Genomic DNA, 14,973 nt, shown 5'->3' on the forward strand with positions numbered 1-14,973 from the left:
AGAGAAGGAAATCATCACTGTGCAAGTATAGTTTCACAAAGCATTTGCAGATGATCCACTAACTGCTTGAAGTTGCACCAGGAGTGGGGGGGAAAAGCACAGCTGGCTGGAATGGTTTTTCTGAACCTTACTGAGACAAGACACACCAACATTTTATGTTCCAACCACGACCAATTTATTTCATTCTGATGTAAACCCATATTTCCACTACAGCACAGAGACCACCTTTTATAAAAGGTTGTAAAGTACAGGGCATGCAGGATGCAATACAATACTGAGGAGAGGTGGGATGGGATTTTCTTCTTTTTTTTTAGGAACAGATTTAAAATAAGGGAAACTGAAGTGAAATGTAGCACAAACATCACAAACTTCCATGCATGCCTTCAAGTATCTTCCTTTGATATGCTCGTGCTCTCTGGACTTCAGTGTAGGGTTAAAATGATTCTTTGGAAGAGCAGAAAGTTCACACTTCTTGAAATTTTATAGTAGTATTAAGGCCGAAATACACTGGGTACTACACTTCTTCTTCACCTTTCAGAGCACTACCTGCTGGTAGCACTACCTGTTTTACTTCAAGCTGCATTAAGCTTCCAGCTCAAATCCCAGCCCAATTTTGTGACCTCCAGCACTGAAATTCTTGCCGTCAATTAAGCCTGAGAGGGTCAGCTTTACACCTAGGAAAAAGCAAACAATGAGACCCTTCATATACTCATCTCTGTACAATTCCCTCCCTCAAGTACCTGAGCCTCACTGCTGTGTCAGTTGCTATAGAGCTTCTGTACTTGCACATCCTTTACATCTATGAGCCTATGTAAGATTTCTAACTGATCTGTTTATCTAATCTGTTATAGAGATGACAGTAAAATAACACACAGTGTAGTACTAATACTATTTGCTGCTACCAGTTAGACTTACATACCAGGTCGGAGGGCATGAGTGTAACCAATTCCAATCAGGCTGGCATTATTCACTTTAGCCTACAGGAACAAAAAGAAATCACAGTATTTATAAGCTCTGTATAAATATTTGGACAGACCTGTCTCGGTGCCCTGAGAAGGTGGCTTCTGCATTAACTTTTTCAGCTACTTGTAGACTAACCTCTAGCAGAGGTGTATTCTAATCTTTCCCTTTTCTCAAGAGTTTCAACTTAAGCTGTAACAGGCTTAAGTAATAATTCCAATCTTTCCATCAAGTTGTGACCCATTATGCCTACATAAAATGCCACTGTCATTCACTGCCCCTAGCATTCTCTCTTTTATATCCTTTAGAAGGGCTAGTTACTACAGCCCCTTAGTAGCCAATGAAGTCTGTCTTGTTCACAGACCCCTGTTCATGAATTGCTTAGTAGTTATTTTATTTTTTTAAATAAGCAATAAATATATGAATATGCAAACCCTTTTTGCATTACTAAGTTTTCAGCTGTTTACAATAGTATTTCCCATCTTTAATTTTGGCTAAATTGCCCTGGAACAAATTCTTCTTTTGAAGCACAACAAATGCTTGCTACTTCAGTTCTTAGTGTTGGAATGTACGCATAGTTATTCACTGTCGCTTCGTGGATGTGTTTTGCCTTGTGAAACTCTCTCTTGAGACCTCCCTGCCCTGTGCCCACGCCCCGGCCCCCGCATAAGTTTCTGCAAGAATTTGCAAGTGTTGCTAACACTTGTCTCAGGACCTCAGCTGACTTTCAAGGGTTAACTGCTTGTTAGGAGAAGGCCATAAGCTCAGCTGAACTTCCCTCATTTTACTGTAGTACCATTCTACATCACGCATTAGATAAGAATTAGAGAATTAAAAGGTCACTGCATCCTCTCATTACCTTTTGAAAACACATTTTGCATAGGCTCCAAAGCACGTTAATCAAACTAGTGACTATTTTGCCATGGACAAAATGGTGCTTTACATTTTTTGTCCCCCTGTCGTTTCACAAGTATGACCTGTGAAGTCCCAGTTTGAACTTGAACCACAACAGAAGCCACAGTCTGCCATCTACCATACTTGCTCAGTAACTATTTGAAGCAACTACTTCACACCACAAATTTGCGCGATTTAAGGGAGCTTGAAACACTTGTTCCTGTAACAAAATTCTTACCACAATGGAAGTCTTCTCATCCAGTTGATACTTAGTAGCAATACCAAACCGTGTGTTGTTACTGCCAGCAGTCCATGCAAGATTGACTGATGTCTCAACCTTATTATTAACCTTCTGATAAATAGACCCACCAAACTCTGTGCCATCGTTCCTGTTTGTAATAGATGCAAGTGTGTCAAGCCTTGCCTTGTTTAATAAATAGTAATTCTTTAGATTAACTCCTCCCCACAATCATCTGATCATTGTCTCTTAAAACGAATGAAGAGCTCCACTACTTCCCTGGACCCATGCTCATCTACTTCCTAGCTGGAGCTGGCAGACGACTCCTGCTCATTTTTTTTACCCAAAATGTTTTGTATGCAGAATGGAACAAGACTTTCCAACAGCTGAGACCTACAGTTTGAGGTTCTGACAAAAAAAAAATAATCCACCCAGGTTTGTATTGTGCTTGCTTGTCTTGAGAAAGCATGCCTGCAATAACGCATAAAGGGGTAAATCCAGAAGGAGACTTAAGTCAGTTATGGGAAAGAGGAGACTCAACGTTACTGCACTGCAGTTCTTGAAATATACCGCCTTCAAAGACTCTCAGAGCATCTGAATGTCAAAACTAGAACTACACTGCAACGACAGCCGGAAACACTCAAGCACAATGCAACATGCACCCCTCCTCCACCTTGGGCATTTCTGAGCCAGAAGCTTTCTGTCTGGTGGGGAGTGGGGTAAGGTACCGTAGCTTAACTGAAGGCTCTTTTATCTGGTATCAAAATAGAAGAAGTTTACAGATTTTAATTCCAAATTATGAAATGCCTTTACACCACTGTCATATACACAAACCCCCAAATTACCCTGAAACAAGGTCTCAAAAAAGACAGCCAAGAGTTGGAAAGTTGCCCCTGCTTTAGTTGTACTGAAGATGAAAACACAGAATATAAATTATTTTGAAACAAATCAGCATACCCCCCTTCCATCCACCCACTGTTCACTGAACTTTGATGCTCGCTATTCATCTAGTTTGGCTGCTCTGATGTTTTTCTAGGCTCAGACAATACTTACACGTTAGTGTGCAGCTGAAAGTCTCCTGCCTTATATCCCAAGGCAAAGTTATTTTGTGAAAGCTTAGACTTGGCTGTATCAAAAGCCATCTGGTAGCCAGCAAGCCAGCCTTCATAGCCCAACACGGCCCAGCCATAGATGGTTGGTCCAGAGACATCAATGTCTATGTTGCAGCCTAGATTTACATATTCTCTTTTGTAGGAGGTCTTCAACTTTCCACTCTTCTTCCTGCAGAGAGAAAAACGCCATTTCATCCCTGGTAGTACACAAGTACATATTATATGTAGTTTTATTTATGTATGTATGTCCTTTAAGGCCAGTTAATTAAATTACAGTAATTCCTACTCAAAACTTAACAGCTGCTGAAGAAGGCATGGAATAAAAGTAATGCTGGTATTATGCATATTTACATGGTGCCACTTCTTCCTCCACCATCTCAAAGTCCTTAGAATCCTCAAGCAGCAAAAAACAAAGGCATTTCTGCTGAATATTCTAAAACCTGTCAGGTTTCAAATTTTGTTCTCCACAAGTGAGTGCAATGCATTATGGCATCATCAGTTTCTTTCAGGAGCATTCATGACATCCTGCAGCAACAGCTGGCCTTTCTGTCCTGTGACTTTTTGTCTGTTTGGTTCTCTACATTGTTCCTTTGTGTACAGTGCTTGCCTTCCTCCCTTCTTCACTGCTGAATACCAGTCTCCTCGACTGAAATGCATTTCCCCATCCTCCAGACATCCACTTTAGTCAGCCTTTTGTCCCTCTAGAGAAGTCTTTTCCTCTCTCTCCAATGCATCGTTGTGCTCCTTTTGCTGTCAGTTCAAACCTAACTGAGACAAAACGTTATCACATCACCTCCTTAATCCTCTCCCCAACCTCCTTTCCCTCCCACTGAAGACACAGCAGAACACTGTGCTGCCTGTCACTCATACCCAGGTCTGGGGTCTCACTTTTGACTTAGCTTCTAATTCCTTACATCCAAGCAGGATTTCAAACCCTGATTTTTCTGATAGGCTGTCCCCAACAATAAAGAAATACCAGTCATTATTTACAAAGCAATCTCAAGCTTTGTGCATCATCCAGACATAAACACCCCTCCCCTGCTGTGCTGCCTACCAAAACTAAATACATGATAATTGATAAAGACAAAAAAAGCGCTATTTGACCACCTACGTAATACCTATACAGTTCTACCTCCTCATTCAGTTGCGCACAGACATCTGCCCAAAAACATCAGGAAAAAAATTATTTTGCTTTGTGTTAAGGCACTGAGTTCACAGCACTAGGTCTGTCAACACCATGAAGACCTAGCTGTTTAAGGGGAGAGTTTTGAAGGTATAATACCTACTGCAAAACAACCAATTCACCAATGGCCAAAAAGCTGAAGAGTCATCTTCAGCAGACCTTGTCCTGAGCCGTGTATTATCCACTGCCTTCAAAATATTCTACAGTGCCTGCAGAATATTCTACAGTAAATTTTGAGCATTTACACAATGACCAGAATAAGCATTTCTAATTAAAAGTTAGGGGAAATTTTAGCACTCCTTAGATAAAGGTAACAGAAAATACTTACCCTGTGTTTGGTACAAATGTAGTGTCAAGAGCCACCTTCAATCCTTCAGCCAACTGCAAAGAAAAACAGACATCTGCTCAGAACTCTGCTGAAACATGACTTGTATATTCCACTACTATAGCTCTACTTCCTGTCTGAAGCAAAGACAAAACATGACCATAATGTCTCCCACATGTTTTACAACAAAATCCGAAGATGCTGTATGATGAGGGATTAAAATTTGGAGGTTTTCTCCCATGAGGCCCTACAACAGCACATGCTTTGTAGATATGTTATTACAAGAAGATTTTAAATCCAGTGTTGATGAAAAGAAAATCGAGAAACTGTTAAAGGAAGAAAACTGTTCAGTTCGTGTTTGCTTATTCCCTGTAGTTCCACCAACCCATGCAGTTGCTGAAGAATCTCTCAGAATCGAGAGGTATTCTTTTAAAACACAGTACTACTTCACAGGCCAAACTGTACCTGCCTCAACTTTCCCACCTGTGTTTTGAGCTGGACAGCATTTTCCATTTTAAAGCACAAGTAAAAGCGCAAAACTGTAACTGCAAAAACTGATGGCCATGTATGGTGGAGGGCACCACAGAAATTTTACTACTTGTGGCACCATTACCTTATGCTTCAGGCATTAATTGAGAAGCATAAAGCTATTACTTTGAAAAACAATTGTGTGTTTTGAGAGTGCTGTACACTAGCAACCCTTTCTGTAAGCAGTGCCAAGCTGCAAACATTAATCTTCCTCTTCAGCCTTAGAAAATTCAACATCAAGGCAGCCAAACTTAAGTCCTTATGTATAAAAGCATTTAAAGATGCTAGACCCCTCTTTTGTTTTCCTTGCCTGACTGCAGCAGTGAGAGTTCTACATAGCTAGAGTGCAGCTTTAAAAACTCCTATTCAGAGTAGATAATGGTGATATTTATTCAACAGCTAGCTAATTTTGCATGCCTGTAACTGCAGTAACTCTGTACCTTTGGATGATTATATAGCAGCACATTGCTGTGGAGATATCCTCCACCCTCCACCCCGCCCCTGGCAAATTCGTGATGCTCTCTCTCTCAGTCTGTGTGTTCTTCAAATGTATGTAACTTCTTTTAGTACTCCAGATAAGTTTTCTGCAACTTTCAGTCTTCAGTGTCTTCTACTCAATTCAATACTTTCTCATACCAGTTGCAGAAACGTTTTCAGAGTACCTACTTCCTCTTACCTGATCCTCCATGGAAACTTCTGTTCCCAGTGTGTTGTCTGTGTTCCACTTCTGGGTGAATGTAAGCCCATAGTCTTTGATCTTATATTTGGTCTCTAGACTGCCTGAAGCTTTGCCTGTGTCTGTGTTGGAAGAACCAGTTGCAGTGAACTCCTGCCAAGAGCATAATACAAGTTTCAGCACTCCGGTATTTAATCACTTTCGGTTTTTCCACTTGTCAAGTGCCGACACTCACAACTTGCTACCCTTACGTGTTCTGACAGAGCCCTCAAAATCCTCCTCCTCTTCCTTATCCCCACCAAAAAGAATTATTTTTGCATCACAAAATGCTACTCCTTTTGGCATCTCTGTTCTGGATATTTCTTTTATCAAGGTGTGCTGATATAACCCTGGAACTTGCTTAGGTTGGAAAACACTACTACACAAAGACCTGACATCTTCACTTTCATCTGTATCATGATTCAATGACCTGCTCCCCCTCCTTCAATTTTTACTGCACTTTTTTCCTAACTTGTCCACCAGCCTCCCCCACACCAAAAAAAATCTTTTCCTGCTGTCTTTTTTCTGCTCCAGAGTAGCAATTGTTATTTCAGTATTCCACAATTTGTAGATCCATGCCCTGATACAAAAAGATGCTTGGGATACAAAGCTGCTTCTATCCTTAGATTTTTTCCCTCACAATCTCCTCTAATTCCCTTTATCATCTTTACCAGTACAGTCCCAACTGTGCATGAAATAGCACCCATTACAGTCCTTCTGGAAATCCACTCTCCCTTAAGAAAAGCTATCCTTCATCCAACTTATGCTGCTAGAGAAATAGCAAAAAAAACCCCCAAACATTTCTCTCATTTCTCCAAACATCTTGTGCTTCTTCTTTTTCATTCTTTTTTTTTTTTTTTTAATTTTTCCACCTTTCAGCGGTGAAAATATCATCTGGAGAATGACCATCTATGCTTTTCACGTTGACTATTGCACCCTAACACTGTTGTTCCCCTTACCCTTTATACTGTTGCCACTCAGACTCTTCGTATGCTACGCATCAGATGACTTTAGTACCTTCTCCCTCAACCTAACCTCTGTCGCTACCTCAGCCAGCACACCTACACTTTAGAAGCTAGGTCACTACTTTGTAAGGCACCTTAAAATCACAGGCCCTTTCTCCTTCACAGTGTCAGAAAATAACCTGACCCCAGTGGCACCTTGACATCTCTTCATCAGGCTGGTCATTCACTGACCAGTGTAACTGAACCAACAACTTTGAATTTTGTACGATATGTATTTTGTAACATGCTGTCCTACGTTGTTTGGCCAGTCCTCCACACATCAGAGCTTCCTGTTATTTAGGGGACTTGAAGTCTCAAACATCTCTCCTCCTGGAATAACTCAGAGGTAGCCTACTCAGTATTTCATACACAACAGAGTATAAAGTAATAAGTAGACATACTTCCGCAGGAGTAAGCTCAAGGCATACAAGCTAGGTTGTAAGAAGCATCTGATTTCATTTGTTGTCCTCATCTCTCAAATATTTTCCCTGAAGAAAGATAATTAATCTGCCATTACATTTCAAAGTTACACCTCTTTTGAAGTTTGAATATTGAAAGATACAGTGCTTAAGAGATGACAGTATCCATTGCCAACACATCCACACTTTGGAACCCTCACTTTCCAGATCCTTCTCATTCCAGGACAGTATTCCTGGATGCTGTGTACATTACTATCACAATTCTGGACTTTTCAGAGTGTACAAAGACTGTACACTCTGCAAAAAATAATAGTTTTGAAGTGTCAGGAAAGTACAGCCAGGTAACACACTTGGTAACGTGCACTCCTTGGTCACTGCAGTGGGGCAGGGGGGAGCCAACACTTACGCAAGCTAACACACTACTACAAACTACAACAGCATAGCGTTATGGTTTGTTGGGGGTTTTTTTTATAACATATCTATCCAGAGAACAAACAGGTGATGCAAGTCAGGTGCATTAGACTAGCCTTTAAGACATAATTGCTACGGACTGCTGTCATGTCACTTGCACAAATTCAGCGTAAAAACATCTCAAGCCTGCATCAGAAGTAACTTTCTTCTGATCTTAGGGCAGGAAACATTAAAAAGGCTTGATTTGTTTCTCAGATCAAGCAAAGACTGTAAAATGCTCTTCTCACAGCAAAAGGAAAAAAAACCTGCACTGTCATATAATCAAAAGCCAAAGGATTTTACCAGGTGTGAGAACTGGATGATCCTGGAAGCAGAAGGCACACAGCCAGCATCTGCTGCCATCACTATTTAACTGTCTAAACTAGAGATGTCTCATCACACTGTCTGGTATAGAAGCATTTCTTGAATTTTTCGTAGCTGAAAATCAAACTCATTCCGGCTCCATCATACACTCCGGTCTGAATCAGCAGCCAAGCTCAGCTTCACACTGACCTTCTAGTTTATGGTGGCTGGCATCTTCAGGAACACCATGCACTGACTAGGCCAGACCACTTGCAATCTGTGGAACACTTATAACCAGTAGACAATACCATTGCTGTTTTCTAAGTCCACAGGAACCCCACCCAAAACATTTTGGTATCATAACAATCAGAGGTACTACTTGTACGGAAGTACAAATTAGATATCACACTTTGTTTCTAACCTCATCTCCATCCCCAAAACCTCCTTTTGTCGCATCAGAATGCTCATCAGAAACACTAACAAGCACAAAACCAGAAGCAACAAACAACCATATCAATACTGTACCCTTCTTGTTTTCCCTCCTGCTGTTTTTACAGTGTTCTTATTGTGGATTGTTGGACAAAGATTGCAAATGGCTTTACATACATGGATCATGCAGCAGATTAAGAGCTACAGACACATTTAAACTTTGTGACATGGATGATAACATGACTACAAACAATTGAACAGTTCATGAATGACAGTATGCACCACAGAAAACCTTGCTAGACAAAGCAATAAAGAGCCAACATGCCAAAACAGTCACTATTCTTACCAGCTGGATAAACATCCAACGAAAGTTGCATGGAAAAGAAAAATAACTAACCATTAGCATATTATCTGAGAATAAAAACTTCCAGCCAGAAAAACTATACATACGAGATGTCAGTAACCAGTAGCAGTCATAATGTAGAGACCATAGTTCCTCGTGCCTACACATTCCTGGTGCACAATGTAAGCAATCCATCAAAAGCTCAATTAGACAGAATACAGTAATACAAAAGGAATGACTTACACCATTTGCATAAGAATGGAAGATAAGGAGGGAGCTAAGGCAAATACGGTTATGAAGTAGGCTGAGAAGCAGCACAACCAGAACAGCAAGTGGCAGCACACACAGAACTGAGACTCAATGTAACAATAAGCTTATCTAGTAAACACTGTATGCTTGTGGTTAAAGACCAAAATACAGAAATCCATTCCTGGTTTTGCCGGCCCTCCTGTGAAATCATGAGGAAGCTCCACTTCTGCATCATTACAGTGGGGATCATAGTATTTTCTAGTTACCTGAAGTGCTGACGCTTAATTAATGTCTATAAAATGCTCTCAAATTCTACATAAAGGAGGACTGTCTAGTTTTAATTAAGTCTTGCACTGTAACACAGTAAAGATGAGTGAAAAGGAAGTTAGGTTAGACTGCGGCTCTTACAGCTTTCCCTGGCCTTTTGTAGAAAATGTCAGTGTCGACTCAAAATCCTGTAAAAACCAACGACAGCAGAGAAACTCGGTTGCGTTCATAAGCAGAAATGAGAGTTACTTAGGGAGAAGTATATATATTTGGGATATATATTGGGATATGGCAATAGAAATATTATATTTGGGATATGGCAATAGAAATGGGGAGGAAAGCCACCCATCCACCACAAAATGTGTGAAAATTCTTGTAAGTTGCAGGAAAAGAAGTACCGCTACATCAGTTCCATGCTGTTATGTAAGTACCTCAGTCAGCTACGGGTTTTAAAATGAGAACTGAAAGAGAGAAGCAACACCTGCTATCAAGTTATTACCACCAACCAGTTTAGGAATCTGTCCTTCCACTGCAATGCTGGCGATGTTGAAAGCCCGCAGTACTTACCACCCCACTGGAAGACTTGGTCTTCAACTCTAACTTGACCATTCCAAATCCTGAAAATAGAAGAGAACGCAGCATCTGTTTCACTGCAATACACAAGCAAGGCTTACTTCCAACACACCCAAAGTACAGCAGGTAGGGTACACTGACCTGAAACAGCCTATTTTCATGTTCCAACAGTTATTAATCTTACTGAGGAATGACCGAAGGTATTTTGACAATTCAGAGTGGGTGGCCTCATAAATTATACTCATTAACAGTCACCCATCATCAAGCATCTCCACCTTTGGTAGCTGCCTACAGTCTGGGACCTATCAATACAGTTACATTCCTTCTGATTTACTCTATTTACTTCTATATTTCTGATTGCAGGGCAGGAATTTTTCTTTTCCCCTTCCCTGAGAAAAATGCTTAAACTTACTTCAACGAGTGGTGTACACAAATACCACTGCTTTCTTCCTTTTCTTTCTGTTCTGCTACAAATCTAGGGAAATACCTGGCCCTTGTAAAGAGCAGAAAAGCCTGAAACTGCTGACACTAAAACTGGGAACTTGATTTGAATTTTAGTGAGCCTGAACTGACAGGGCAGACCAGATCAGGATGCTTTTTCATTTTATGTAGCATATGGATTTGAGATTCAAATGCAAACTACTACACACTTCTAAAACTAGATAAAAAATGTCAAAACTTCTAGTACTGCTCTCAGAAGAGGGACTAATATCAGAATTTCTCCATTTAAATTCTTTGAAGAGGAATGCAAATATTGTGAAATTATTTCCACTACAGCTCTGACAACAGGCTATCCTGATTAACATAAAAGATCATTCTACCACAGGAACCTATTTGTTGCCACATATGGTCTCCTATAGCAATCTACGTGCATTTAACTGATTTAGCACCTCTACGTAAAAGAATGGGAAGGTAAAAAAAACCAGGATTCTTCAGAGACTGTTCTGGAATGCATCTTAAGGTCAAACTTGTAACTTTCCCCTCTAACTCTCTGCCTACTGCAGCATTTTCATGATATGTGTCTGAAGTTCAAATTCAGAAGGGGCGAGATGCTCCGGGCCTCTCCTGAATTCCTCCCACAAGGTATTTAGAGGATCTTTGGGGTACTAATGTTCTTATTGCCTCAGTCAGGTTACTTACCATATCCCTTGTTGAATACATCCCTGGCAGACTTTCCCAAGTCACTGTATGATGGTGGGACAGCCATTGGGTCTGAAACACATTGGAAACTGTAAGAATCTTAGAGAGATTTGGCATAATATCTAAACTACACCCAAAGAATTTATAAGCGTTTATGTTTATGACTGCATGCTTCACCAATACAGAACTGCAAGACTTTTGAAGAACATTCCTGAAAGTCATCCTTGCTTTGTCGGAAACAAACTTCAATTCAAAGAAGCTGTGAAAGCCCATCCGTTACCTGGAATCACCGAACCCCAGGAACAGTATTACATGCAACTACCTGTGTAGGCCTCTCATCCTTACACTGCAAAAAGAGCTCACAGGAGCCTTATGGCTGTTTCAATAACAAGCAACCATTGCTTTTGTGACAGGACCCTTTCTGAAAGGCACCCAAAGTGGTGAAGCCATGTCACCACTGAACAATCCCAAAGGAAAAGATCTGACTTCCACAGGCACTTGCGACTTCTTGGAAAGTTTTTTCAGAGATTTGTAAAATACAAAAAGAGATCTCTGTACGCTGTCCAGTCGCTACTAGTGAGTATTTCTTCACTGTGTATACACAGCAAAAAAAAGTCAATTTTCTAATACAGATAACTCTTACAACTACTTTGAAGGACAAAACTCAAAAGGATAGGCATGTGATATTACAGCTTACGTGACATATTTAATGTTAGTTGCCGCAATTTAGTGATTTTGCATCAGAAAACCCACAATAAAAGAAGTAGGAAAACGCTTCCCCAGTGGAAAATTAGTCTTCTCCTTCTATAATAAGCTTGCATAAATGTAAAGGCACACCTGCTCCAGAAAAGAAAAGCTATCAAAGATGATGCTTTTGTTTGATTTTAAGGGTAACTCTTTGCCACTTAATCCCTCCTACAGCTGATGCTTCCGTTGATAATTCTTTTCAGCAACACCTGACACCAGAAATCCCTGATCCCCCATTTGTTACTTATACCATACTGGAAGACCGATCCGATCTAAAATAGCAGTAATGCAAGCAAAACTTCTAAAATCCCTGAAGTATCATTTCTCTTCCACCATTTTTAGTTGCTTACTGGTGTACTCAGTCCCTCTGTCACAAGAGCAAATGTCTGTATTAAGCAATTAAGTCCTGTTTTCAGATAGCTAGCCCTTTCCTAAAATGAAGTGCTCAGGTAATTTACATCACATAGTAGACAAACACTCTGTGTTCAGTGACTTAGTAACTAACCTGCACTATGTATCAATACATGGACTCAACGATCCTTACGGGACCCTTCCAACTTGAGATATTCTGTGATTCTATGAATATACATCTGTGGGTTTAGAGGATCTAAAATAGCTGGACATGACTACGGGTTCCTTATCTGAAGATTAGTATGTAAAGCAAGTACTTCTCAAAATTACTATGTAAAAAGACCTTCTTACCTGTCAGACACGGAGGGAAAAATTACAATCAGCAAATCATTAAAATGACAAAAGAGAAACAGAATGTGCACTTTTATGAGGGCATAGTTTATTAAAATAGTTTTAGCAACACAGCTACAGAGCAAAGAATATCTTTCTTTTAAAATGTTGATTTTTCAAACAAATCTCAATTCAAAAGTTCCAACTCATACTTCAGATTTGTGGTTAGGGGTTTTTTTGGTTTTGTTTTTTCTGGGTTGTGTTCAGGTTTGGTTTGGTTTGATTTTTTTAATAATTTGTCAAAATAGTTCAACTTGCTGATTGCAAAAGCTTAGTAACTTAGTTTCTTGAGCAAGGTAGACACTTGGATGTTTTATCATGGTGATACTCTACATATGCAGTAACTACCTAACATGCTCTTGAAGTTTGAAAAAAACCCGTATTTTTTTCCAGCAAAATCCAGGATGAAAGATAACTCCCTGCATAAGAACTCACACAACACACAAGCAGGTGTTTTTTTGGTTGTTTTTTGGTTTTTTTTTTCCTTTAAATGCTCTTTAGTCACAGCAGGCTTTCAAGGAACTGTCCAGCTGTTGGAAACATGACAGCAACACTCCATAATCATACGGGTTTGCAGCTGGACTCCAAACCATGTTAACTCATTTTCAACTAGAAGTTTGGCAATGACCGGCAGTGAGCCACAACATGTTTTGGGGGTTGGGATTGACCTATTCAGCGTTCAGAAGACATGAGTCTAACTTTCAAACTACACGGAGATCTTACATCAAACAACAGCAAGAGCTTAGACAACACCCCATCCCAGTTTTTGAAAACATGCCACACCCCCACCTCTTTCATGCCTTTCCAACATGACTCTCAAAACTTTCTGCCTCCCTGCACAGAGGGGCATGGGCTTTAGAAAGACAAATGGCAACAGAGCTGACCACCAAGTAGTCTTGAGTGTCCCCTCACCAGCTTCACTGAAAAGGCTTCGAGTGAAGGCCTTTACCATCCTGTTCAGCACCTTCTCAACCTAAACATCACCCTTTGGGGTGACACCCTCTTCTGTTTACACCTCACAAGGCTATTGAGACATCTCGAATATTGTGAGCCTGTTCACTCCACTACTGTGTCTCCTCTCTTTATGCAATATGAGTGTATTTTCTCCATCCTACGTGTTTTAACGTATAAATTACGCAAGTATTTAAACTATTAAAAAAAACAAAAGAGAGAGATTCTTCAGGTGAGCTCATACGTAAATTCTTGCAAACCAGAACTGTTTAGAGGAACCAAGCTCACAGTTCCACAGCTATTAATACTAAATCTGAATTGGTCTCCATCAACCAGATGCGATGACAACAGCTGACAAAACACACTGCAAAGCAGGAAAAGAAGCATTAAGCCAGAGATCCAGAACTAAGACACAATAGTCATTTCAAGCATCTTGTTCTTAAACAAAGCTTCCTTAATCCTGTACTTTGCTTCTCCCTCCCACAACAGTAAAATTAACACAACCACCTCAAGAGAAAAGGCATCAAGGAATAAAAGGTAGAGGGCAACTGATGCTTAATGTTGCCATCTTCAGAAACCACGCACAGTAAGCCAACATCGGTATATAAACCGCAAAAGGTAACACCAGACCAGAAATTTCAATTAAAATACAACCGTAAGAGCACCTGAACCGCTCTACGGAATAACTGAAAAAAAAAAAAACCAAACCCAAAACCATCCCCAAACCGAAAACCCGTACACAAAACAGAAAAATGAGAAGAACTACGCTTTGAGAGGCCAGCCCCATGCTTCCGGGCAGGTACCGGCGACCGCTGACCATGGCAGCGGCCACGCACTCACGCGCAGCCGAGCAGCGCGCGGGCACGCGTGCGCGCTCACGAGCGGCGCGACCTGCACCTCGCCCGCCCGTTACGCAACGGGCAACGAAGCGGGGCCGCCCCGAGCCGCGCCCCAACCCCTCGTCCGCGGTACGGCGGCGCCGGGGGGCGCTCGGCCGCTGCTGCCCGCCGAGGTTCGTGCTTCCCGGCCGAGGAACCGGAGCGCTGGGCAAGACCCCCGCCCGCCCGCCGACAGTCGGCCTGCGCCCCGCGGCCGTCACCTCAGCAGCCCGCGGCCGCGCCGCCGGGCCCCAGGACGCGGAAGCCCCGGTCGAAGCGAGAGCCCACCGACCCCTCGGGGCTCTGGCTCGGCTCAGCGCCGCCGCGGCAAGGTGACTCGAGGGCCGGCCGCCTCAGCCACGGCGAGGGCCGGAAAACGCCAGCGGACCCGGCCAGCACAGCGCCGCAGGTCCCGGTGGGGCCAGCCGCCCACCCCGCCCTCGCCCCGCCGCTACCTGCCGCCGCGCTGCCTCCGGGCAGAGGTCTGGGCGCCCCCCAGGCCGCATGCGCGGCGCCGCGGCGGC

The 14,973-nt window shown here is 41.9% G+C and overlaps 1 protein-coding gene across 1 annotated transcript; it reads right to left on the reverse strand.

Annotated features, from left to right (window-relative positions):
* Positions 1-151: 151 nt before the first annotated feature.
* VDAC3 (voltage dependent anion channel 3) lies at positions 152-14,970 on the reverse strand. Its single transcript, XM_080370568.1, is given in 10 exon segments — positions 152-674; positions 920-977; positions 2,093-2,243; positions 3,146-3,373; positions 4,716-4,768; positions 5,917-6,069; positions 9,987-10,036; positions 11,133-11,204; positions 14,905-14,910; positions 14,913-14,970. Coding segments are annotated over 10 exon segments (906 nt in total). The 5' UTR covers positions 14,956-14,970; the 3' UTR covers positions 152-582.
* Between the last annotated feature and the right edge of the window lie 3 nt (positions 14,971-14,973).

Source organism: Falco punctatus (genome assembly GCF_963210335.1).
Source record: "Falco punctatus genome assembly, chromosome: 20".
Classification (NCBI taxonomy): Eukaryota; Metazoa; Chordata; class Aves; order Falconiformes; family Falconidae; genus Falco; species Falco punctatus.